Source organism: Terrapene carolina, unplaced genomic scaffold, assembly GCF_002925995.2.
Source record: "Terrapene carolina triunguis isolate 2854851 unplaced genomic scaffold, T_m_triunguis-2.0 Scaffold42, whole genome shotgun sequence".
Lineage (NCBI taxonomy): Eukaryota > Metazoa > Chordata > Testudines > Emydidae > Terrapene > Terrapene triunguis.
In genome coordinates, this window is record NW_020664393.1 from 30,881,092 (window position 1) to 30,907,070 (window position 25,979).

Consider the following 25,979-nt stretch of genomic DNA (forward strand, 5'->3'; position numbering starts at 1 on the left):
TTTCAAAGCATGCAAAGATACAAAAGCTACTAAAGAATTTAAAAAAATGACATAAATGCCAGTGGGAAATTACATTCATCCCCATTAGTATTAAACTTCATTGAGAGAACTGTGAGCCCACCTGAAATTAGGGTAGGGTTGATTTCTAGTGTGATCTGTGACTTCAGATGTTTTTGAATGTAGCACCTTTTTACTTTTGCCTTCCTTTCAGGTGCCCTAACCTCATCTCTCTTCAAGTTCTGGATCTGGACCATAACTTAGATGGATTCTGGGGTATGGTGGGAGCTGATATTTTGATTTCCTCTCCCCCAGTTTCTTCAGAGGGCAGAAGATAGCCAATCTCCAGCAGTGTCTTCACAGGGTTACCTGGGAGGGGCTGTTGTCCCTTGTCTATAGGTGGGTTTCTGGGGGAAGCAGCAGTGTTTACCCACATAGACCAGCCCTTAAAAAGATTTCTACAGCAGAATTGCTTATGCTCACCAACTCATCATGGGTCATGGGATTTTGGAGCCTGCAGGAGCAGCTCTTGCGTTGATGTGAGAAGCTCCTCTGATCCTGTGATTTTCAGAGCTGGGTGTGCAGGTAGAACTGCCAAGTACACACCAAGGAAGAGAGAACGTGTAATCCTTAGTTCATGATTGCTAAGGGACCCTGGGGAGAATGTGTATATGGGAGATCAGTGTGGGGGAGGAGCAGAGAGGAAAGGGTGGTGGTTATGATTTCCCTTGTTACCTGGCTAGGAATTATGGGCCCGTATCTGTAGCCAGCTCAGAAGCAGAGCTAGCAGTGGCAGAGTATTTCCCTTCTCTTGCTTTTATATTCTGTGCGAGTGAGAAGGGGACAGCAGATTCCTGCCATCCCATACGACCCCTTGTGTGGATTGTGCATGGGCTGGGGGAAGGGGAAGCATTAGGCCTAGTCTACACTGGAAAGGATTTGTCAATATGGCAACACCAGCAAATCCTTCTTGTGCAGACAGTTTATACCAGCAAAAAAGTGCTTTGTCAATAGAGCTCGTACTGGGTGTAGGCTCAATAAGATAAATAAGGAGATGGGGAAATTGTGGGGGTGGGGATGGGGGGGGGGGGAGAAGGGGCTGGTGCAAAGTGCCTTATTAGAAGGGGGAGGTGTCTTTACGGTTCAGGACTGTCAATCAGAACGGATTGGTCTGATGTCAGTCTCTCTGAGCAAAATCTGTTTCATGTAGCTCACATGAACCAAACCCTTCAGGCCTCACCCACCTCTGCTAATAGGAGAGAGACCGAGCTGCATAATTAGAGGCTTTACAGGTGCAGACCCTTCCCTCATTAGTGATAATTGTAGTATTTTGTTGAAGGGGTGTATAGCTACATATAGCTGAAATATAGCTGTAAGTATTGCCTGCACCTGGCCCCGTCCCAGTGCAAATTAGAGCATTGTCAGATCAGCTGTAATCTATGTCCATCTCCAATGGTCCCAAGGGGCTATTTTGGCGGCCAAGAATCACCAGGACGTAAGGATATGCCAGCCATGTCCTCCTTTCCCTAGCCATGACCTCCAATACCAGCAGCTGGGAGGAGGGCATCATAAAGAACCCACTGCGGTGGATCAGTATCACCCCAGGATCTTCCTTTGCGGGACGTGAGGAGCCTCTAAAGTCGGATGGGCAGGGTTTAGGACAGCTTTATGCCAGGGACTAGCACCACACCTCCACAGAGTAGGATCTGGCCCGTTGTGTCAGTTGATAATATAACATTATACAGTTGCAGAGCACTTTTCATCCTGAAGGATCCTAAAGCACTTTATAACTATATAAAGCAAGTATTGCACTCACCACTATCTGTCAATAATAAGTCTCTCTCTCTGTTGCCCAACTGGCACTTTCACTGAAGGGCTGTCAAGGCATGACAGCTGTTTTAGTAGCACACGGCAATAAAACACAGCACTTTGGAATAGGAAATGAAGAATGTGCTCTCCTATTGACGCTGCAGGCTATATGTAGGAAGGCAGCATAAATTATCCCTGATATGCGGGTGAATATGCCTCACCAACTATATTTTGGAACCTTTAATTCCTTCAGTTTTATCTTGAGCTGAAAGCATTTCTGATACCACAGGACTTCTGCCGAACATGATACTTGGAGATTAAGGGCCAGAACCTTATTAGTGAGGGTACACTGGCTTATTTCCAATGAAGTCCATGGAACTACACTGATTTATACCAATAGGGGGGTGGGTCTAGCCCATAATCTATACTGTCTCAGAGAAAAATGTGTCTCCTGCTGAATCATGAATACAGTTTCTTTTTGCATCCTGGGGTTTTCTTGGAGATCTTCTATCAAAATACAGGATATTGCTGTTATAGTAAAAGCAGTACACGTTGTATCATGGTAACATGAGACTAAGATAGTCAATAATCATAAATTTCACTACACTTATAAATATACATGCAACACATGGGAAAATACTATAAGATGCACTGCTCCTAGCTTCATCTATTGAAATTGAAAAAAGTTTCAGTAGCATTTTTTTTTTCACCCCAAACTTCTCTTCCCTTTAAATTGACATCCAGTACAGGAGGAGAGAATATTAACAATGCAATGCTAGCAGCTTTTGTGACCCAGACAAAACCAAGCAGCACTGGAAATCTAATGAGAAAACACTCTAGTATATTTTCCAACTCAAGGATGTTAGGATGAGCTTCAGCAAGAAATTTTTGTTGCTTTTCTGAATTTAACCAAACCTTTACATGGGCATCCATGTCTAATCTCGATCACTGCAATACCCCAATCCAATGGCACGGATTAAATTCAGACTCAGACTGGATGATTATCCTGACCCCACTGAAGTCCGTGGGAGTTTTGTCATTGATTTTAATGAAGCAAAGTCTTCACATTTCATAATGCAGTTTCAGCTATGGTCGTTTGAAACATTAGTGACATCTTGTGGCCTACTGAGTTAACCACACTCTCCAAATTCTATACTAAAATACACATCCTGTTACACACACAAGGCTAGCATCTAACCCAGGGGTGGGTAAGCTTTTTGGCCTGAGAGCCGCATCGGGTTTCGTAAATTGTTAAGGGAGGAGGTAGTGGCTCGGCCCCCACCTCCTATCTTCCCCCCCCTCCCCCCGGGACTCCTGCCCCATCCAACCCCCCTGTCCCCTGACGGCCTCCAGACCCCTGCCACCCCATCCAACCCCCCTCTCATTCCTGATGGTCCCCTAGGACCCCCTGCCCCATCAACCCCCCCTCCTTCCTCACTGCCCCCCAGGAACCCTGCCCCCATTCAACCCCCTGTTCCCCCCTCCGACTGCCCCGACCCCTATCCGCCCCCCCACCCCCTGACCACCCCCCAAACTCCCCTGCTCTCTATCCAACACCCCCCCCCCCGCTCCCTGCCCCCTTACCGAGGAGCACCAGTGGCTGGCGGCGCTACAGCCGCGCTGCCCGGCTGGAGCCGGGCCACACCGCCGCCATACCACCGCGCAGCACAGAGACTGGGTCAGGTCCTGGCTCTGCAGCTGCGCTGCCCCAGGAGCTCACAGCCACGCCACCCAGAGCATTGTGCCGGTGGCGAGGTGAGCTGAGGCTGCGGGACAGGGGGAACAGCAGAGGAGGGACCGGGGGCTAGCCTCCCGGGGCAGGAGTTCGGGGGCCGGGCAGGATGGTCCCACGGCCCGGATGTGGCCCACGGGCCATAGTTTGCCCACCTCTGATCTAACCCCTAGGACTGAATGAAAAATTCATAACTAATAATTTATTTGATTAAATTTAGCATTTTTGCTGTTTGTAAATAGTCTGAGAGGAGTTTACCACCTTTTCAAATGTATTCATTATTTGTTAAATAATTTCTACATATAATTAGTGGTGTTCCGATTATTTATATGCAGTTTGTTGTGATATCAGATATTGGAGCTGTACTGGTTAGATCACCTAGTATTGTTTCTGTTCCACGGTTGGATAACTTGTTAATATTTATATGGCTGTAGCACCAATCAGAATCAGGGCCCCACTGTTCTAGGTACTGCACAAGACACAGTCCCTGCTCCAAAGAATTTGCAAGCAAATAATCAAGTTTCTGGTTTGAATCTTTACATTTTTAGTTCAGAATTTGCTTTCTGTGAATACACACTTAAAATATATTGTTTCTATGAACATTCCTACCAGTGAGCTCCTGTGTTAGAGCATAGCCATGGAAACTGACCACAAAAGAGGCACAAATACAGGCGAAACAAATCCCATTTTTTATTGTCGTGAATATTTATGGGCGCTTTCAGGCCCGGCTCCAGGCACCAGCTTGTCAAGCAGGTGCTTGAGGTGGCCACTCCGGGGAGGGGCGGCACGTCCAGCTATTCGGCGGCAATTCGACGGACGGTCCCTCACTCCCGCTCAGAGCGAAGGACCTCCCGCCGAATTGCCGCCGCAGATCGCGATCGTGGCTCTTTTTTTTTTTTTGGCTGCTTGGGGCGGCCAAAACCCTGGAGCCGGCCCTGGGCGCTTTGTTGATCTTCAGTTCAAACAACCTCAGCCATGCTGTGCAGATTGCTTAGGGTGACCAGACAGCAAGTGTGAAAAATCGGGACAAGAGGTGTGTGTGTGTGGGGGTAATAGGAGCCTATATAAGAAAAAGCCCCAAAAATGGGTACTGTCACTATAAAATCAGGACATCTAGTCACCCTAAGATTGCTGCCTAGCTCAAAACCAGGATATTTCACTTTCACGCATCTGAAATTAGAACTTGAGCATGACAGAGTACTTGGAACAGGAAATAACAATTGTACCTCCCATGCCTGCGTGTGGTAATGCTTCGCAAACATTGGCTTTTAACTGGTTCTCACAATACTATCAGTTTTAATTTTAATGTATTTATAAGGAGCAAAATCATCAGGTCTTTACTAAGTCAAACTTATACTGAAGTTAATGGGAAGTTGCCAGAATAGAGACTGCAAGAAAACTGAGTGAAAATGTTTGGATTTGGCCTTGTGTGAGGTTCTCTATATACTCTAATCCCATATCTGTGTGTAATATACTATGTGTCTCAAATTTTATGGAACAGAAAAAAAAATCTGTCCTTTTGTATTGCCCTTTAAATGGTCACATACAAAGTGAAGGTCAGTTCCAGAGAGAAAAAGTATTCAGAAGGTCTTAATATTTTTCCATTTACTGTCAAACTCTGAAGGAACCTAAATGTTATCACACCCAACAGGTTTTCACTGGAAAAAGCTACAATCCAGAAAACACTTTTCAGGCAAGTGGCTGATGGAAGAAGAAGGAGAAGGCTAAGGTTAGTACTAAAAGCAGTGAATAAAGGTCTAGAAAACAAAACAAGGCAAATGCTTAGCTCTGAAAAATTACTCCCTACTATGGGAATGTTTGTCTCCCTCTCCTTCTCTGCTGAGATTTATGTTGTGGGACATGCTTTATGGAAAATTTGAATGGGTATAACCAATCTAATGAAGAGCCTTAATATATTGAGAGGATGGACGATTATACAGATACCAGAGCAAAGAATTCTGACATGACTGTTGTTAAACTCTTATTCAAGATGACCTGCAAAGGAAAATAAAATGGGCCTCTGCCCTTTCTCTTTTTTATGATGGATAAGAACAACTGGCAAGGTTAGTGTAACAGGGTGATCTGTCCCTTTAAGGGTCAAGGGGGCCAAAGAGCAGCCAGCCATGTTCTGGAGAGGAGCTGCTGGGAATCATCCAAACCAGCTGAAGAGCTTTAAGTGATTGGGGCTGATGAGTCCGAGCTTGGAGATATAAATGAGGGCCTCAGAGGCAGGAGGGAGCCTGGAAGCAGGAGAGGGAAAAGAGTTTATTCTTTGTGGTTGTAGCAGAAGGCTGTGAGAGCGCAAACATATCCTGTGGACACCCTTGGGTTGAGGACAGACCTGACTATTAAGCTAACAGAGGACCTTGCAATCTAGGCTGAGAACAGGACAAATACATCGTATTATCGTTCCATAGTTTTGCTTTCTGTGTTAGAGAATAAACAGAAAGAGCCCCAAAATGAACTGGCTGTGGCTGTTCCAGGCTGTGGAGTGGGTTTGCCAGCCCACAGTTAGGTTTTGGTTTAACATTAGAAAATGAGAAATTTAGGTCTCTTATCTGCCCTGGAAGTCTGTAGGGAATGAGTGCAGAATAAAGACTAAGCAATTGAGACATTTGTCATACTGTTTAAAACTCAGTTTTATATCTGGTTTTGTTAACTGCAATGGACTAAGTCATGTTTTGTATCAACAAAACCTTTCTTCAATATCTAACACCCTCAACCTTTCCATTCAGGTCTTAGGGGCATCATTTGTTCTCAGACATCTAGGAGGTTCTTTAGAAAAAACAAGGAGAAACAAAGGAATACCTCTGATATTTCCATGGTAAAGAACAAGCAGAATCTTCCCCTTGCCAACCTCCCCCTAGACCCCCAATGTTTGGGGTCTTCCTTATACAACATAAGAAAGTAAAAGATGGGAACAAACCCAAAACTTTGAAAGTTACCTTTAACTTGTTCCCATTGGGTTTTTTCCTATACAAAAGTTTCAATTCCATCATGTAACATTAAAGGGTTCTCTGAGAAGTTGCTCAAATCTCCTTTCCACAGTGCATAATGTCAGCAAAGCTACTTGTAAGAATTACTGTCTTGAAATACACTATTTGATATTCATTATGTTGGTGTCACTAGGCATAGCTACCAGGTAACTCAGGGGAGTGGAAGGCCAAAGAGCCGATGAAGCTCCTTTGCTCTGGGCCTACCTGAGCCACAGTGACTCCATCTTGTGAACTCTCACCTACTTCTATGCTAACTGCTTACATGTTGAAGCAGAAATGTAAGGGTCAGCTTTTCTAGCAGGCAGCTGCTGTAAACAGGCCTTGCAAGGCCAAAAGATAAGCAGACAAATGGGAATTTTTCTAATTGTAACTGCTAGAGAAGGGAGGGGTAAGAGGGAGTAACAGAACAAAGGCTTACACAGAAACTGCTTGGAGTATAAAAGGTAAAAGTTGTTTGTATTTGTTGCACTGGATTTGAGACATGCTGGTCTCCTAGTGCCATTTCAGAGCTCTGAAATAAACTTGGCTTGCTTTCTCCCCTCGGTGTCTTTATTGGTGCCAAGCACACCGGGCGACGAACCCTGTTTGCCATCTCGAGGCCCGATCTGGGCAGGCAACAGTTTTGGCACCCAACGTGGGGCTCGAGGCTGAAATTTAGCCTTGCCCGGATCCCTCCTGGCGGCCGACAGATTACAGCGACGACCGACGCCCAGCGCGCACCGGTGACTTCATCGGGGGCCTCGGCGGAGACGTGGTTTGCTCAACCCCGGAGGGCACAACGGTGCAACGCACACAGACAGTGGAGAAGCAGCTGCGGACGACGGTGGGGAACCGGTCCCGTGGAGAGGGCGACGGTGCAGAACCGGACCCTTGGATAAGGTAGGAACAGTCCAGTGGGGACTTTATCTGTTGTGACCTGGGGACGCCCAGTGTCTCCCTGTTTTGACCTGGGGACGCCCAGAGTCTCCCTCAGTATGGGGCAGGAACAGAGTACAGCCAGCAGGGTACAGTGTACACCCTTCGAATGCATTCTGGGGAACTGGGAAGTGTCTGGATCTGACCAGTTGATTAAAAGTAAATTGAAAAGGTTCTGTACAGTTGATTGGCCTCAGTATCAGCTAGAGTGCCAAGAAAGGTGGCCACCGGAAGGATCACTCAATTACAACACGATCCTTCAATTGCTTTTGTTTTGTTAGAGAGCAGGTAAATGGAATGAACATCTCTATGCGTATACGTTTATGGTGTTAAGAAATAGGACTGATATTTTGTACAAGTGCCATTTGACTCTGACAGGCTCGGTAGTAACGGCTGCTAAACCCCAGAACCCTCCCACAGTTGTAATGGCAGAATCGGTGGCCCCTTCAGCTCCTCCACCCCCACAGGCTCCAGAGAGTACCCCCCCTCCCCTTGGTGGGATTGTATCCGTTGATTACTGAGAGTGTGGTAGCCCGTCCAAGAACACAGGATCGTGCAGCTCAGATTGTGTCAGTGTATTCTCATGTTGCTTTTAACCCTGTACATCTGGCTGCTTTTAAAGCAGAGGCAGGGGAGTTCTCGACGAATCCAAGCAGGTTCATTTCAGTCTTTGAAGGGTGTCTGGCTAGCTATAAGCCTGACTGGGATGATTGCAATATACTTATGAGAACCTTGAAAAGATAGGAGTTGGTCTCCTAAAGACTTTTAAAGGTCTGGCCCTAAGTGACTTGCCCACGACCCCATAGGAAGTCTGTTCTGGAGTAGGGAACTGAACCCCTCCCTTCCCAATTCTAGGCTAATACCCTACCCACTGGACTATCTTTTCTCTCGCCCCAGGTATGATGTTTTATCACAGGCGCCACTATGGACTTTGTTGCTGCACTTTATCAGGCATGTGAGAACTTAGACACACTTGCACAAGAGGTACATAAAACAATGACCGGTGGGTTGTATAGGGAAGAATTAAGAAACAGCTTGTTGTATGTCACGCATAGAGAAGCTTTCTTGGTGTATGGCTATAGAACTTTGTCAGACCTTTGAGATAACTCATCTCAGGTGAACCACAATTCAGATATCAGCCAAAATGTTACTGGGTGGCTGGTAATCCTATAGATCCTTTTCCAGATGTGACCACAGGACTGTATTCCAATGGCGTGATCCTGGAGGTATCTGCCCATCAAACAAGAAACAAACTGGGGGAAATACTTCTAAGGGATACCCTTGGCATGGACCTTATATTTTGAATTCTTTGTGGCCGCATTTAAGGATATTGTGTTCCTTAAATACCTGAAACTGTTTTCAGATAACGCTGTACTGTAGGTAATCCAGTGATTTGGCAGGGGTGAACTACCATGTTGTTGTCTACAGAGAATGGTACTTTTGATTCTTTTCCCCTTATGACTCAGTTCGCACAATGCTGCATGTTATGCATTCTTTTTCAGTACTGCATGTAGGCAATAAAGCCTAGAAAATATTTACTCGTCTGGTGTGTATTTTCCATGTAGAACAGGTAACATATTTCAGACCGTGCATACCCCAGAGTACTCATGGTCAGTCATGTAGTAACTGTTTAAGGAAATGCACTGACCATGTGACTGTACAGATCAGTCCTTTTTTTTTGAATTGCCAGGGCATAATTGTCAAGAATGTTGGTATTATCTTCTTCTTGACAAGTGCTATTGGAGGTTTAATTTCCTCCTGGATACCTCCAGAGATGGTCTGAATAGACCATAGGATGAGTTGAGAAAATGCATCTATATCCTAAGTATTATACTAGTAAAACATTGGAGGACAGCTCAGCTGCATTATGGGACTTAAACACATTGAATCAATAGCGTTACAACAGAGGCAAAGGTGGCTTATAGTCTTCTTGCCAGAGATGGGTTAGCTACTACTACTTAAAGGAGCTAATGAAAAACAGAAATGGTTGTGATGGAATGGAAGTCTCAATCAAATGTAACGTTTCAGGATATAAATAAAACCCTGGTATATACATAACATTTGTGAACAGATGTTGAGGATTTTATCCATTTAAAATTCTTCTAGTTTAGTTTGGATATACAGCACTCAGTTTTCAGGCTTTCATTCAGGTGCTGTATCTGATTAGTCAGTTAGGCAATGCAAATATAAGGTTTTTGTGCCTTACAAGGAGAAGAGGCTGTTAAATGTGCAGCCCGTTCTACCTATCTGCCTTCAGCAGTTCTTAAGGTCCCAGCACTATGCCATGTAGGCTAACAGCTTTTATTCTGTAATGAGGCAGTAAATTATAAAGGGATTTCAATATAAAGTTGAATAAACTCTTGTCATGAGGAAAATGAATGTCAGGTCGTATGCTTAAATTTAGTGATTATGATTTTTAGTATCTTTACTTTTATGATGTACATTATCTGTAAAGTGATACTGTGTCCTCCTCTCTGGGGAGAAGTAGGAGGGTGAAGAAAGAAGCGAGGAGTGACTTATCTGTTTCAGAGTAGCAGCCGTGTTAGTCTGTATCCGCAAAAAGAACAGGAGTACTTGTGGCACTTTAGAGACTAACAAATTAATTTGAGCATAAGCTTTCGTGGGCTACAGGTGCATCTCGTGGGTGCATCCGAAGAAGTGGGCTGTAGCCCATGAAAGCTTATGCTCAAATAAATTTGTTAGTCTCTAAGGTGCCACAAGTACTCCTGTTCTTTTGACTTATCTGTGATGCTAAAATCCCACCACTCAACAATGAGCAATTCAAAAGGCAACAGCAGCAGAAGAGGGGGAGCAACATCTGTCTTCACACATTCTACCATCTAGTGGGGTTAAAAGGTCACTTCTCTCCCTAATGCTTCATACATGTATTGCTTATTCATTAGATACACTACTTGAAAATAAGGTTTAAATGTTTAAAATGTTGCTGGTACCTTTTCTGTGTTATAGAGGGGATCCAGAATACTAAACAATTTTGTTTAATTTATTCCTGAGGATGGGTAAGAAAAAGATCCTAGTTTTTGGATGCAATATCCAAAGCCATGGAAGTCATGAAACATTCATTCACCTAACTTGAGAAGATTTTACGATATCATAATGTCCTCTGTATTTCACAGATCATTCTCCCCCCAGAGAAGTAGAAACATAAAGTTCTTTTTTGTGAATAGAGTTATTTTAATAATTCATTTTGCTGAAGCTTAGCTATGTATTCATTTAAACAAGGCAATAAATGTATGTGTACAAAGTGATGTGATAGTCTTTAGGGTATTTCTAAATTATATTAAATGATATCTAGAGGATAAGGAGAACTAAAATCAAACACAATACACCATCTTTGCTTCTCTAATAACAACATTTAGTGCCAAATTCTGCTCTCAGCTACACTGGCATAAATAATTATTCATAATATATGTATTGGTGTCAATAACAATGGCGTTATTCTGGATTTAAATGATTGCAAGAGAGCAGAATTTGCCCTTTGTACCTAAATAGCATTTTTTACACCAAATACAGACCTGAGACCAGCATCTGTGCAACTCCACTGGACCAAAATCCAACCTAGTATAAGCAGATGTAACCTCACTGAACTCAAATGAGTTGCATCTGCTTACACCAAGTCTCAGTTTGGTCCAATGTCTTCAATACAATTGCACTGCATATAAATGAGAGCACAATTTGGCCCTCTCCTTCATGGAAGGGAATGCAACGTCATTGAAATCACATGACTTGCACCCACTTACCCCAGGTCTAGACTTGAGACTACAGCTGAACACATGCTTCTACATCATTAAATGGACCACTTATTTGCTCACTTCTGTTACACATCTCATTCAATTTGGTAGTGAGAAGAGTCGCATCCGAACCTTAGAACATACTGAACACAACAACTACTCTGGACATGAAAAGGAAATTTTATTAAACATGTTTACATAACATGAGTTAGGAGTTCATTTAAAAGCACAGGGGAGTGTTAAGACAAGTGGTCAAAATAGAAAGATACTACCGAATTATAATTAGTTGATTTTTGGCCACTAAGACAGAACAGAATCTAGTAGTAGTGCACCAATGCTTCAGTTCTTCCTGCTCAGCAGGTCGAGCAGTAATCAATCTGTGCCCTATGGAACCCTGGGCAGAATAGTTCCGGCATGTTAAATAATAATAAATAGTTCACTTGGTGCAGGCAGTATGTCTATGAATTAAAACCTAGTGTGCACAGAGTTTCTACATGTGTTACAGCCCCACAGTAGGAATCTACACCAAAATATTTATTAGAAGGAATTTGGTCCATACTACATCACGTTTTCCATAGGGTAAAAAATAAAGTCCATCTATAGACATTTAGCACCAGACTAACAGACCTTGCCTGGCTAAAACCTGCAAAATGTCTATAAGAAAAATGGATGGCTTAGATTTCTTGGTTACTTCAGTATAGTAATTACGAGCAAACTGTACAAGTACATGCAACATACAAGCCGGCCTATGTGGAACTAACATACATTATTAAATAATCTTTTTGCTTCTTTTTACAAAACGTGCATGCAGCTTTGAACAGTTCCAAGTCATGCTGCCCTATTTGTGTGATCACAAAATTGAATGGCCTGTAAAAGGAGGGAAAACATATCATTGAACCAGCAGAGTCTGCAGTTTTTAGCACATTTACAGTAAATCACACAGGATTTCAAGGCCAAGAAGAACTCAAATGAATAAAATGCAGATTGAAATTTGATTTTTTTTTTTACCAAAAAAGTAAGATATCTTGCGTTAAAAAATCAAGCTCTGTGCTTGCATCAATCTCAAAGAAATGTAAACTAAAATTTGATAAAAACATTAGTAAGTGCAGAATATTTCAACTGGAATTTCCAGTGAAATTCTGAACAACTCATACCATGCTCTATCCAGGGCAGACGTGTGTCTAAAGTGACACATATCAGAGAAGCCTGGGTACAGCTGAAAGTGTCATATGCTCAACCCCATTCCTGGTCAACATTTTGGGAAGTCAAATATACATTTATACACGTGAACGTAAATATCTCCTCTCTGAGTCTAAGAAGAAAACTGCATTACCAGTAATATTTTCAGTGTCAAAATTAAGACTAAAGCTGCTTTTATCAGTCCCCAGCATGAGCTGCAAATAGATTTCTTCAAAACTCTTCCATGCAAAACATCATAAAACATAAAAAACATTATATATAATGCAAACATATTTGCTTTTTACAAAGAAAAACTAGCACTGTGATTTTGTTGTTGTTGTTAATGAAATAATCTTGATTGGTCATTTGTTCTGGGTTTTCACCTGAAAGACTTGGAAGAACCAGAACTAAGAAACAATGAGAACCTTAGTGGCATCATGTATGGTAATTCTGGCTGCTGAACACTTGAAGGGATACTTACAGAGATATACTTCAGCCCTTTTTTGTTTGGTTTAGAAAACGAAAGGAAGGGTCTCTGTTAGCATTGTGAGGACTTTTACAAAACTGGCAGAATCACACAGCAAAAAAACTAGTGGAAGTAACAAGTACAGAAAAACTGCTGAAACACCAGGAAGTTAACACTGCTTGTGGGCTCTGTCAAAATGTGAAAAAATACAACACTTAACAGAGTGAGAGCTTCCAGTTTTGTATTGTTTTTTCATTTTATTCTAATCTAAAGGTCCCGCTCTTTTTAAAAATTGTAATAAGCATCAGTGACTGTCACTAGTAGATTGACTTACTGTATTTGATATACTATTTTGTTCTGTTAATTTAAGCCATCTTTTAACAAATAATTCAGACATATTTTTGGATAACTACTACAGGCAAAACAGAAGTGATTGTCTCTCTCCAACAATGCTTTTGATCATATAAGAATCTGGTTCTGATTGTTATCTCGGGTGGTAACATTTTTATTAGACAGCATCTGCTATAAGTTCACTATGATCTAATGCACGGAGGCCCAGTTGAACTTTCCAGAGATGACTGGGAAGCCCTGCGGGTCAGGGGAGTCAAGGTTGGATCCACTAGTGATGAGGGTGGAAATAATTTATACCATCCTATTACTACACTGGACAGATCAAGTTCCTCCAGAAGGATCTGTGCAACACCCATGAAGCATTTGTGATCCATTCGGCCGTAGTCTCCCCAAACTATCACCTGTAAGGACATAAAATACAGATTTAACACTGTCCAAAGAATATACACTTATATGTTTATTCATGTGGCAACTCCCTACCTGCATGAGTAGGGTGAGTATTTTTTCAAAGGAGAAGAGAAGGGGCCTGATGGGAAATCTCAGGTAGGGTTAGGGCCATAGACAGCAATAGAGAAAAATTTCTAATAAAGCCACATCGGTACATTTTGGGAGTCTGATGACATTACAAATCACTCAGATATATTAACTGATATTTCTGAAATTAAGTGCTTATGTGGGCTGTGACTGGGACGACTCAGAATCTTACAGTTAAGCTAATACTCAAGTGCTTTACCAAATCAGGGCCTAAACCAAGATTAAGTAATTACTGACCTGAAGGACTTTACCGTGTGGACTTTCATCAAAAACCAGTGTCTGTTGGTACAGAGGATCAAGTGTTTTCCGTGCAATTCTTGTCTTTTTCTTGGCTACACAGGCTCCATTTTCCAACAGGTATACTTTGACATAGGGAGCTGCAAAAATCGAACACCACCAGTTTTATGTTTGGACTTAAGCATTTCACAGTACTGCACCCTTGGGGTGGAGGACAAGAACAATGAATGGAAACTGACTAGAAAGAAAAGTGAACATAATTACTTTCATTAGCCAAACTGAGTTGAATTTTCAACAATAAGCAAACATTTTAGATGATGAAAAGTCAATTAAATATTTACTAGTTTTTGGTTTTAATCAAAAATATCAGAGAGACAAGGTGAGTGAGGTAATATTTTTTATTGGACCAATTTATGTTGGTGAGAGAGACAAGCTTGGTCCAATAAAAGATATTATCTCACACACCTTGTCTCTTTAATATCCTGGGACCAGCATGGTTAGCGCAACATTGCATAAGTTATTATTAGTAACACATGTCTTACATTTATCTGTTAAAGTATGATTTTTTAACTTATGTGTCCCATGAACTGGATATTATTAACAAGACTATGTTGTCACTGATAGACAGTTTGATGGTTCCATGTGTTAGGAGTTCAAAGCCATTTCAAAATATGCCATTCCCTATGACATTTCAATGAACTGGGTGTTTAAAATTGGAACAGTCATTTCTGAAAACATTCATATAAAAAGGCAGTTGTTCCTCATTTACTTTGTGTTTCAAATAATTTTAAAGTAACATCTCAGCAAATGTTAATCTGAAACTATATTCTAATTATTATGATAAACAGTGTTTCTCCTGGAAAACAAAAATGTTTTCCAGCAAAGACTTCTTAAAATAATGAGATTTTTATTATAACTATAATTTAATTTATTCCCAGTAAGCTCAAATGTTTGAGCTCACAGGCACTGATACCGCTTGCTGACTTATTCAAAATACCGCCGTGTCACTGAAGATCACAATACTGAGTTTCCACCACCTTGGCAGCTTCCTTGCTTGCAATTCCCTTTCACCTACTCTTTCTCTTTTGTAGATGGAAATAAACAAATACATAAATAATAATGTAAGGGACTCCATATGCATCACCAGGTCCATGGTGAAATGTAACTAGATTTTGATTATTTTAATAATTTTGATGGATAATATCAGTTTATTTTTAAGCCCTTTTCCCAATTTATATCAATTTAAATGTTCACAGTTGTGAAAAACGATAGGGTTTAAGCATTTTTTCCTAATGGTTATCAATGTAAAGTTTCACAGTTGCAGGAAATTATGGGGGCAGGAATCAGATGATAATTACCTAATTACAGTAGACACTGAGATTCAATAAGTTAAAGCTTTAAACCATTACAATACGAATTGTCAATATCACATGTAATAATATACAAAATAAATATCCTGAAAGCAAAGTCTAATAAGTTACAAGCAGCATTTTTCTTACTTTGCCTACATGTAAATTGTGATTATTACTGATGGATTTTTTGTTGATTTGTGTGTGTACCATGAAATTGACATTTATCAACATTTACCAATAAAAATCTAATCCCCCTAAGCCTAAATGTAACATTTTCCCTACACATGCTGAACACTCCTTGGAGACATTCCTTCTAGCAAGGATTTTTCAGCCTCAGAAATGTTGATTTGCTCGTGTGAGGGCAGCACTCCCTGAAGTTAAATGGTGTGCAGAGAGAGGAATTGAACATGGGCAGAGTAGGTATTTCTAAATACACATCTCTATCGAAAAAGAAAATGAATACATGTAAATGTAGTGACTGCTACAAAGAGCTGAGAAGGTCTCTTTGGAGATCTCTGGTCCACACTTTACTGCATATTTTGTATTCTCCTGTCCTCCATCATTTGCAGTTTTCCTCACCTGGGGTAGATTTGGAGCCAGGTTTTTGCGTGAGGCCTCGGGCTCTAATGACTTCTACTTCTAACTGGCCTTTTTTATCCACCATTCCAATCTGAATATCACCTGAAAGGAAAGGAGAAGAAAAAGCTTATTCCATGATCTGGGTCAGCTCAATGCAGACCTCACCACAGTCAATTGTCATCACTCAGGCAATTCTTTTGATTATCATTATTATTATTGTACTATGGTAGCATCTTGAGTCTCCAGTCAGGAATTTGTATCCTGTTGATGGTCCCTTCCTCAAAGAGCCTTTGATCCATGTATAAGAGGAGAGATACCAAGTGGATACACAAAGAGATGGAAGGAGCACAAGGTAATTGTTCACCCCTTCTTGTCAACTGTTGAGAATAGGCCACTTCCACCTTAATCGAATTGGCCTTGTTAGCACTGACCCCCAACTTGGTAAGGCGACTCCCATCCTTTCGTGTGCTATGATATATATTCTGCTTACTGTATTTTTCACTCCATGCATCTGATGAAGTGGGTTTTAGCTCACGAAAGCTTATGCCCAAATAAATTTGTTAGTCTCTAAGGTGCCACAAGGACTCCTCATTGTTTTTACAAGGTAAGTGTGTGGCTGTAAACATTGCAGGTCTGTCCTTCAGAAAGAAGAAAGCCAGACAAGTAGACTGCAGTCTGTCTAGAACAACGACTAAGTTCTTTGAGGCTCACAATTTTTTTTTTTTACAGAAGTTTTTTAATGAGTGCAAGAGGGTGACAGTTCCCTTCCTGAACAGCACCTTTGAACAGACTGCCAGAATATTAAGATAACAAGATTTCCAAGCTGCTTCTTCGGTTCTGAATGTTCTGGCAAATGACAACTCTGGCTAAAGCTGCAGACAAAAAAAATTGCTGAGTTGGGGTCCAAGTGCTGCTCTGACTTGGAAAGAAAGACTGTAAATGAAAAAAGACACTTAAGTGCAGCTCCACAAAAGAACTTAGGTGCCTAAGTCCAAAAATTTAGGTGCCACTGAAATCCTCTAACCCTCTGCTAAGCTGCTGCCTAGCCCTCGGGTTGCCTAAAATCCTTCAGTGCCTGCATTTTCACAAGTCCCCCTGATGCCTAAGTTTCTGCCATCAGACATGTGCACATCAGTCTAGGTGCCCAGGTGCCTGATACCTAAGCTCAAGTGGGTTCCTCAAATGGGGCTCAAACGAGGTGCTGTGGGGCTTGATATGCTAGGCATTCTCAGAGCATGCTAACTACACATCAAATGGTCCGGAGGGAGGAGGAGGTGCGTGCCCTATCCACTGGAGAGAGACACACTGATGCTGGTCTCTCTCAATCTCTCTGGTTGAGGCCATTACACAGTATATAAATATTTAAATATGCATTGAGCCAGAGACAGCATGAGAATGACACTCTAGAGCAATGGTTAGGGGGTTCCTCTGAGAGTGGGAAACCTATGTTCAAATCCCTTCTCCTCAGGCAAAGGGTTAATTGATCCAGGGTCTGCCACATCCCAGGTGAGTGCCCTCACCACCACTAGAAGGGTGGCTCTCACTGCAGTTAGGCATGCACCACTGCTGTTCTTGCAAGAAGTGGCTTAGGTGCCTGACTCCAGAAGAGGGTTCCCACCCCTCTCCTCTGCATCTGCTATTGGCTAGCTTAGGTGACTCCCTGCCTAGTGTGATGGGTTTTGATGATCCCATTCTGAGTCACCTATTTGTCACCATTCAGTGCAGAGGGAGATGAGGCGCCTAATCCAAGGTTTATGGATTCTATTGGGATTCTATTGGGTAGCTAGGCACCTACAAGTTAGTCTCTGTGACACTGAGTGTTGCAATACCTAAGTCCCTTTGTGGATTTGGGCCTTAGTAATTATGGGTCTGATTTTCAAACCATGAGAAGTTCAGGGCTTCATAAAAAAAGTCACCAAGACTGATCATGCAAATGGGTAGATAGTCATGTAACTGGCTATCTGGGCGCTCAAATACCTCATTGGACATGTGCAATTGTGGTAACTGTGCAAGCAAATGGAATTCCCACCTGTGCAGGACCCTGACCTTCTGATGTCTGACATGTAGGTCCATGTTTCTAAGCAAAGAATAGTGAATAAACCTGAGCTACAGAATTTGCTGTATTCTTAATGATAAAAGTATTATTGTTCAAACGTAACCGAAAAGGAGACCTTAGCACACTTGTTCCACTAACAGAATATTATAGCACAGTGCCCTGGACTACTCTAGTATACGAGATATGACAAGCCAAGCAGGGCTGGTTTGTTATCTATCAAAACTTTGCTTCAACAAACACAGCTCTGTACTGGGCTAAAAATAGTTTAGAGAAAAATTCCATAAACTGTGCTCTTGGGCTACCTTTCAATGCTGTAAGCCTGTATATTCAAATCCAGTCTATGCTACTGGCAGTCAGCAGGGGGTGCCAAAACACAGACATTTTCAAACCAGCAGAGACAACTACTAGGTATAAGCCCTTGAAGAGAAAGTGTTAGGTAGAACGATTGAGTGAATTTTGTAGCCCAAAATCTTCTCTGAGCCTGTAGATATAAAGGTTCCAATAGATGGAAATAAACTGTTAGCACTCAGGAGCCCTGTTGGAAGAGGTTTAGGGAGGAAAACAACTTTTAAGCAAAAAGTGAGGTGAATGTAAGCTAGCACCTGGATTCACTACTGGAATCACCCTGATTTTAAAATGGACAACAGAAGAACCCAGACATTTCTTGTTTCCTGTAAGAAGGAAATCTGATATTTTTTAAGAGGGGTTATAACATTGTACAGGCTGCATGCTCAATAAGCTTATAGCCCAAAAACTTCTATTACAAAATATAATTAAGTCTGGATTTATACAGCAGCTCAAGACTTCTTCTTTTGTAGAGCTCATGAGCTGCAAAGAAGAGAGCACCCTCTCCCATTTTTCCTCCTGGTTCCCTACTTCTCCTCAGTAGTAGTTGAGTAGCCTCCTGAACCTGAGTTCCTTAGAAAAAAAACACACTTAGAATATCAGGGTTGGATGGGACCTCAGGAGAACAACCTGCTGCTCAAAGCAGGACCAATCCCCAGACAGATTTTTACCCCAGTTCCCTAAATGGCGCCCCCTCAAGGATTGAACTCACAACCTTGGGTTTAGGAGGCCAATGCTCAAACCACTGAGCTATCCTCTCCCCCCCAGCAGTGCTTAAGACTCCTCAGCCAAAGCACTTGCTATCTGTGATTTTTAACTTGCATAGCGTGATTAGGCTAGTGGAGATGTCAAGGGTTATTTATTTTTCATCCTCAATGCACAGCCACAAAATATGTCACCAAATCACTCAAATGCAGACTAAAGGGATTTTGTCCCTGCTCCTGCCCTTACACACTCCTGTGGTGGTTCACATGTACCGTAAACAGCCTGCAAGGACCCGGGGAAGAATTTCTCCACTGCAGGCAGAGCATAAAGCCATCATAAACAGCCCTACGCAGGCTCCCCATAAGTGTCCATGCAGGGAGTGTGGAATGGGTGTAGGGGGACCAGATGTCTCGATTTTATAGGGACAGTCCTGATATTCAGGACGTTTTCTTATATAGGTGCCTATTACCCCCCCACCCCCTGTCCCGATTTTTCACATTTGCTATCTGGTCACCCTAAGTGGGTGTGTCAGGGGCGAGCCTGTAGCGCTTGGTACTCCAGGGGATTCTCAGATGCTTCGGATTACAGAGCAAACCATAGGTGGCTCTTCAGAAGCTGCTGGAAATTAGACTTTAAATTTTAATCTGTTCCAACAGCAACAATCTAATGGCATCATTTGTAAAGTGGTTGTCAGCCTTGTTGCAAATATGGAGTAGAGTTTCCGATTTTTGGATTATTTTTCAATCAGCTAAATCTGGGTCAGATTCCGTTATTGGCCACATAATCAGTGGCAACCATGTACAAACGCTAACTAGCTGAGAACTAGCAATTTGCCAGGAGCCAAGGACCATAATTATTCTGCATAGAAAGGAACAGATTGAGGCCACCGTCTTTGATACAGAAGTGAGCTCTGTGGACATCACAGGTCCCAGGATGAAATGCTCTATCTTCATCTGATTTTGGAAGAAACAGAGCATCAGTTCTGTTTATGGACAGCAGAGCCAGTGCTAGGCATAAGCAAACTAAACAATTGCTTAGGCCCTCAAGAAGCTCAAGGGGGCACCTATTTGCTGCTTATTATGTGTTGTGTGGGAGGGCCAGGCCTGCCGACAGCAATTCCAGGCCTCAGAGCCAGGGCCATCCCTTGGGGTCTGCGGGGCCTGGGACAGAAGTGACTAATCCGTCACTTCCAGGACCGACTGCGCTGGCCAATCATGCCGGTCTGCAGGACCCCCCAAAGCGCGGGGCCCGGAGCGGTCACCCCGATTCACCGTGCCCTAGGGATGACTCTGCCCAGGTTAGAACGGTCAGTGGGTCCCCTAGAAAGGTCCACCTAAGATTTGGGTGGTGCTACGCCTGCGCTGGCTCTTGCCCAGTGAGCTGCTGCTGGCTGCACTGCTGTGCATGCTTTCCTGGCACAGCCAGGGCTTCCACATGCCCGCCTGGCTGCCTTTGCTGCTGCCAGTACCACCCCACACACGCCTAGGAGCCCTGCGGCACACCGGGCGATGTAAAAGGGTCTGGGGTTCCCCTTGGTCCCCCCCCTCACTCCATCAGCGAGTCCGGGGAGGGCCTCCAAAATATTTCTGTTTGGGCCCACCAATGGGCTAGCACTGCCTCTGAAACAGCACCTTTGTGTTAAAGATGGGGAAGGCTATTTGGTAGAACTCTTTGGCTGACTGTAGCCCAGGAGCTGCATTCTGGCCACCTTAACTTCACTTTGGTCAATGGGATAGCATTTGTCTTATATATGAGAATAAATTATTCTTACCCATAGCAGGGGTTGCTAGTGTCTGTCGACCTACTAACTGTGCAGGTCCAAGGCCATCAAGGAAATCACTAAATTGACTGTCAGCACCCAGCCGCACTCCAGGGAATATTAGGCTACAGAAATATAAAACATGAGTACATGTAAATATAACATTAATTCATAGTGGCCCACAATAATTAACATGGAAGTGCTTCTCAGACACAATACACAGCCTCAGAGAATGTAACTGCAAACTATACTGCAAAACCAGAACCTCAAAATAGGTATACTGAAACCATCTCATTGGGAAGTAGTTTTGTTCACCCAAACAACTTGCCATCTTTGAGTTTTGCTATAGCACTAAAGAGTCTGACAAACCATTCCAGCTGACCCTGACTGTGATGGCAGGACCTCGCTCCACCTGGTACAGTTAAAAGGGTTATAGGCAGCAATGTTTGTGGACTTCTGGAAGGCCATGTACAGTGGGGAATAGTTGTAGCAACACCATCTCCTCTTCACTGGGATGTAGCTGTGGCAAGACCAATAGCCTTTTTACCTCACTTCCATGGAAAAGTGGCTATTTCTCTACTCCTCCCCTACTCAACTAGAACTGAAGTGTGGTGAAGGTCATAATCCCCAGGGCACTGAATGTGGTTCACATTTGAACTGGGTGAATAATGGATTTTTGATTTGTTGGCAATTTCAAAAAGTAAAAAAATTGTTTCAGGTCAGCCCAAAATGAAAAATTTCAGTGAATTAAAAAGTTTAAAAAAATGTTCATTTCAGGTCAAACAAATGTTTCATTTTGATAAAATTAAGATGCTTTGTTTAGATTTTGATCTTTTTGAAACTATTAAAATTAAAATGAAAAGGAAACTTTTAAATGAAAAGTTGTTTCAAACTGAAATTGAAACATTTTGTTTAGAAAATAATAAAACTAAATGTTTCAATTTTTTGGATTTTTTTAAACAAACAATTCAGCAAAATCAACATGAATTTGTAAAAGGTTTCAGTGTTGTGGAATCAGCATTTCTGCTGAAAGAAGTTTTGGATGAAAAATTTCACCCAGTTGTAGTTCACGTATGTGTTAAGTGCTGCATTTGAAGGGGATTAGTTCAATGGAGACATTTTAAAATGGAATGAAGCTTCAAACGGTCATGAAATGTTCTGCATCTAATACCCTGTCACCTGTTGATGTTAACAATTTTCTACCTGATTCCATTTATTTAAAAATTAAAGTATTACAATTAACAAACAAAGAAAGCAAACTAAAGAATGTTAAGGTTTGTAATAACTTTCTTGTAACTAAAATTCCCAGATATAATTTTCCCATCCTTTGTTGCATCTCTTGTATCACTCCTGCTTTAAGCCACTAGTACCATAGTTCAGAGTATCTTCCAAGTCCACAGAGTACTAAGTCCACTAGTACCTTCTCTGAAAGTTTTCAAATAGAGAAAACAGACACTGAGATCTAATAAGAGATTAGGGCCCAAATCTGGGACATAGAATTTGAATGAGCCCACATCACCCGACTCCTCTGGGCCATGCAGGATGTGAGAGATAGCGGATAGCTGACATTCTGATAGCTGACCTATATTAATGAGAAAACAGCAATCTTTGTCATTGTGGTATGTTGTGGTTTTTAGTTTTGTTTTAAATGACTGTAGTACTTGTGAAAGATGCTGGACTTTCCCCCCTCCATATTCCATTAAGGTCAGGCTCAGACTGGGGAGAATGGTGCTCTTCTCAAATCCCAAAGGCAAAGAGAAAATGCCTATGATGCTCACAATCCCAGCATTCCCCTCTCACTGTACCCATTATGTAAGGTCTTCTATTGATCTTCATTATGGTATGCTCTGAAACAAATACTGCACTGAAAAGTGTAATACACTCTTTATATTTACATGTGATCATTTGATACTTAATTTTCCAGTAATATTTTTAAATTTACTATTTTTCCTCTATAGACATTAGAGATGGGCCAGATTTGAAAAAATTGGGTCCAGATCAGAATCTTCCTGTATTTTGAGAGGATTTGTTCTAGTTCAGATTCATCTTACAGAGTTGGGCTGAGCCAAGAAATTCAGAATTTCTCTGATCTCTTTGTGGGCAAACTTTTGGTTTTCTTTCAGTTTGGACCAAGCTGCAATCCTCCTGGTCCTCTTCTCTCTGGTGGCCACAGCATGCCCATCCTTGTCTGTCTCCAGCCATGTAGAATGTTGCCAAGACCTCTTGCCTATGGTGCTTCTGAACTGCCAGGCCTCTTCTCTGATGTCCTCTCTCTCTCCAGCTCCATTCTTCCTTGAACCTGGGGTGCTGACATTTCGTGAACCTGACTGTACAGCTTCTCTGATTCGCTGTAATGTTTCTACTTGCCCTTCCAATCCAAGAATCTTTTCCTCCAGTACAGCCCACAACTTGCACTTTTGGCTCAGGCAGGAAAGAAAACATGGCACAGCTGTTGCAGGTCACCTCCACTGTTCCATCACTGGCCATCATGGAATCGCACATAGAGCTGAACCTGCAAGCCTCTTACACTCCCTTTCCAAATATCTTCAGAAACTCTCCTGTTAGCTTCCTTGGTTCTCAGCTCTCGAGTTTGCCTAGCAAATGACTTTTACATCATTTCCCCCTGCTTAGCTTAGCTCAGTTCAGCTCCACAAGTGAGTGATTAACCACCTATAGGCTTCAAAGAGTGGGTCTGATCAAAGCTCCAAAGATCAGACCCACCTGGCCCTTACCAAGGTACCAACAAACAGACCTGTCTTAGCTGCTTATCAGGGGTCAAACGCCCATCTACACAGCCCATACACAGAACAAATGAATAGTCACACAAACAGTGTACAGATGAACCAAATGCAGCACTCACCAAGTCCTGTTACCGCAAAGTCTCTAGCTACGCCCTCCAAAACTCTCCTGCTAGCTGCCTCTGCTTGCGACTCTCAAGTTTGCCTAGCAAATGTCTCAGTGGTGAAAGTTTCTGTGGTTCTTTCCATTGCTCGAAGCCAGCTATGTGCTCAATAATCATTCTTTAAAAAGAGACTTTTAAAATACACATTTGTAATGCAGGGACCTCTTGGTGCCAACTGGCAGAGGACACAGGGGGTGCATATGGCTTACAGGGATCACCTGGATCTGAAATATGCATAATAGTTCACCAATAGGTGGCATGTAAGGTCTCTACTGACCTAGTCTACCGAGAGCCAGTAGTCCACTGGTCATCATAATCATTGCAAAATGCATGTGTGGATAATATTTAAGGAGTTATGTATTTATATACTGATAATAATGTTTTTAAGGTCCTGGAGTTAATTCAGGTCACCAGGAGGTCACATGCCTCAGATTGATTCTTTTCAAGCAGGAGGTAACAGACGCTTATCTCTTTGTCTGATCATATGTGTATTGTCTGCCTCACAATTGAGGCCTATTTGCATAATGAGCCAGGTATCAGTGAGAGATTGTGAAATCTACAAGAAAGAAAATGTACAGGAAGAAACAAAACAGCAGGGGTGTCCTGTCTGTGAATGAAGACAAAGGATAGGACTTATATATCTTGGGGGCAAAGGAACACAATGAATTCTTCAGGAGGGAGTCAAGCTGACAGTGTACTTGTCTCATGAAGGGAGGGTCACAGCCACATCTAGATGAAACTCATTTCAATGATTTTGGGTGAGCCAAATCCTAGACTTTTCTAGGGTTAGGCTCTAGGATGCATGTCATGATTTTGTTTTATATGTAACCATTTCCTCCCCCCCAATACTTCTACTTACTGTTACTTGACTCTCTATGCTTTATTAAATAAACTTATACTTGATTTCACTATAAACATATCTAAGTGCTATGCGGCGCCAGTCCTGGTAAATTGGGGTGAACTGTTTCTTTGGAAGCAGAGAATCCGTGAATACTGCAAGTGTCCAGTGCGACAGGAGCTGGACTCTCCAGGGAGATGCCTGGAGGGCTCGAGGCTTGGAGTGTGCCTATCGCTAACCTGTAGAAAAACAGGGGGGCCTATCTAGGCCTAGAGGGGAATGGTTGTGTTGCATGTGGCTGGTGGAGTTGGGGAGCTGACCCCCAGCAGGCACACACAAGACTTCCTCACACTAAGGGCAGGTGGTAATGAGGTGCCTCACAACGCAGGGTACCCCTGGGAAGCATCACGACATCTTTACGCCAAAGAGAAATTCAAGGAAGTAGACAGCTAATAAAAATAAATATGTATTAGTCCATTACCAATGCCATGTGACAATAGAAGAGTTTCCTGAGACAAGCTATTGTGATTAAAAAAAAATCCAGAGGCTGATCCTATCCCGCTATGATTAATTTTAAATTCCAGTCATTAAAAATGTAATTAGTTTTATCATACTGCATCAGTTTTAATGAAAAATCACAAATAATTCCTAAGGAAATATGTTTCCAACCATGGTCTGGAATTGCTAATCTTTGTTACTTTCAGTCAATTGGTCTTGCACCTGCCTGTCCGATGTACAAATATTTTGGGAAGTTTCTTTTTAAGTTATGTTTGTGGGAAGTAGTGGCACAGAAAAGTGCCAAAGCTAGGTCATTTAACATAATCACAGTTTTTGGTTTTATTTGCTAGACTTTATATTATCACTATCTGTGGGGCTAGGCCCTGGCTGGAAATTATGGTTGCCCAACATATCTAATTATAAGACCCTGTTTTCAGTTTCTTGTAACTGAGGCTACAATTTTGTCCTGGACATCATGGTGGTCACGGAAACCATGTATTTGAATAAAGTCTGTGAAATACACCCAAACCAAGTAGCATTGTGACTTAGCCCTCAGGATCGCAACACCACTCATGTTTAGTATATCTGCACCTACATAGATGGAGACAAAGGAGTGGATGCAGCAAACCTGTGTGGCATTGTGACCTTGTGCACTAGGTTTCAATGACAAACAAATTTGGCCCTCTGCCCCCCTCTGTCTCTATCCTCTGATTGGCATTGCAACCGCATGAGTTAGGTCACAACACCTGGAGCCCAGCCCTGTGGGACAGGAGCTGCTGCTGCAGGGTGAATGCAGGGTGGGTTCAGTCTCCAAAACTCTCTCCCTACCAACTCCTTGCTCCCCTTTTTGTGACATATTGTTCTTTTCCTGTACCTCTGCCATAAAATTTATTAAAAACTGGTGTGGTAAAATTGTAGCTCTGCTTATAACTTTGCGGAACTTCAACTGTTTGGGCTGAAATTTTCCATGCCAGGCATCT

At 42.4% G+C, this 25,979-nt stretch overlaps 1 protein-coding gene across 25 annotated transcripts in view; it reads right to left on the reverse strand.

Annotated features, from left to right (window-relative positions):
- Window positions 1–11,418: 11,418 nt before the first annotated feature.
- Window positions 11,419–25,979, reverse strand: part of RIMS1 (regulating synaptic membrane exocytosis 1) — a 484,827-nt gene continuing 470,266 nt past the window's right edge. For all 25 annotated transcript variants that reach the window (XM_026654647.1, XM_026654643.1, XM_026654646.1 and 22 more), the window contains 4 exons: window positions 20,774–20,886; window positions 15,897–15,998; window positions 13,966–14,105; window positions 11,419–13,595 (listed from right to left, as the gene is read on the reverse strand). In XM_026654647.1, the coding sequence (XP_026510432.1) occupies window positions 13,377–13,595; window positions 13,966–14,105; window positions 15,897–15,998; window positions 20,774–20,886 (574 nt within the window). In that variant the 3' untranslated portion in view covers window positions 11,419–13,376. The remainder of the gene's footprint in view (window positions 13,596–13,965; window positions 14,106–15,896; window positions 15,999–20,773; window positions 20,887–25,979) is intronic.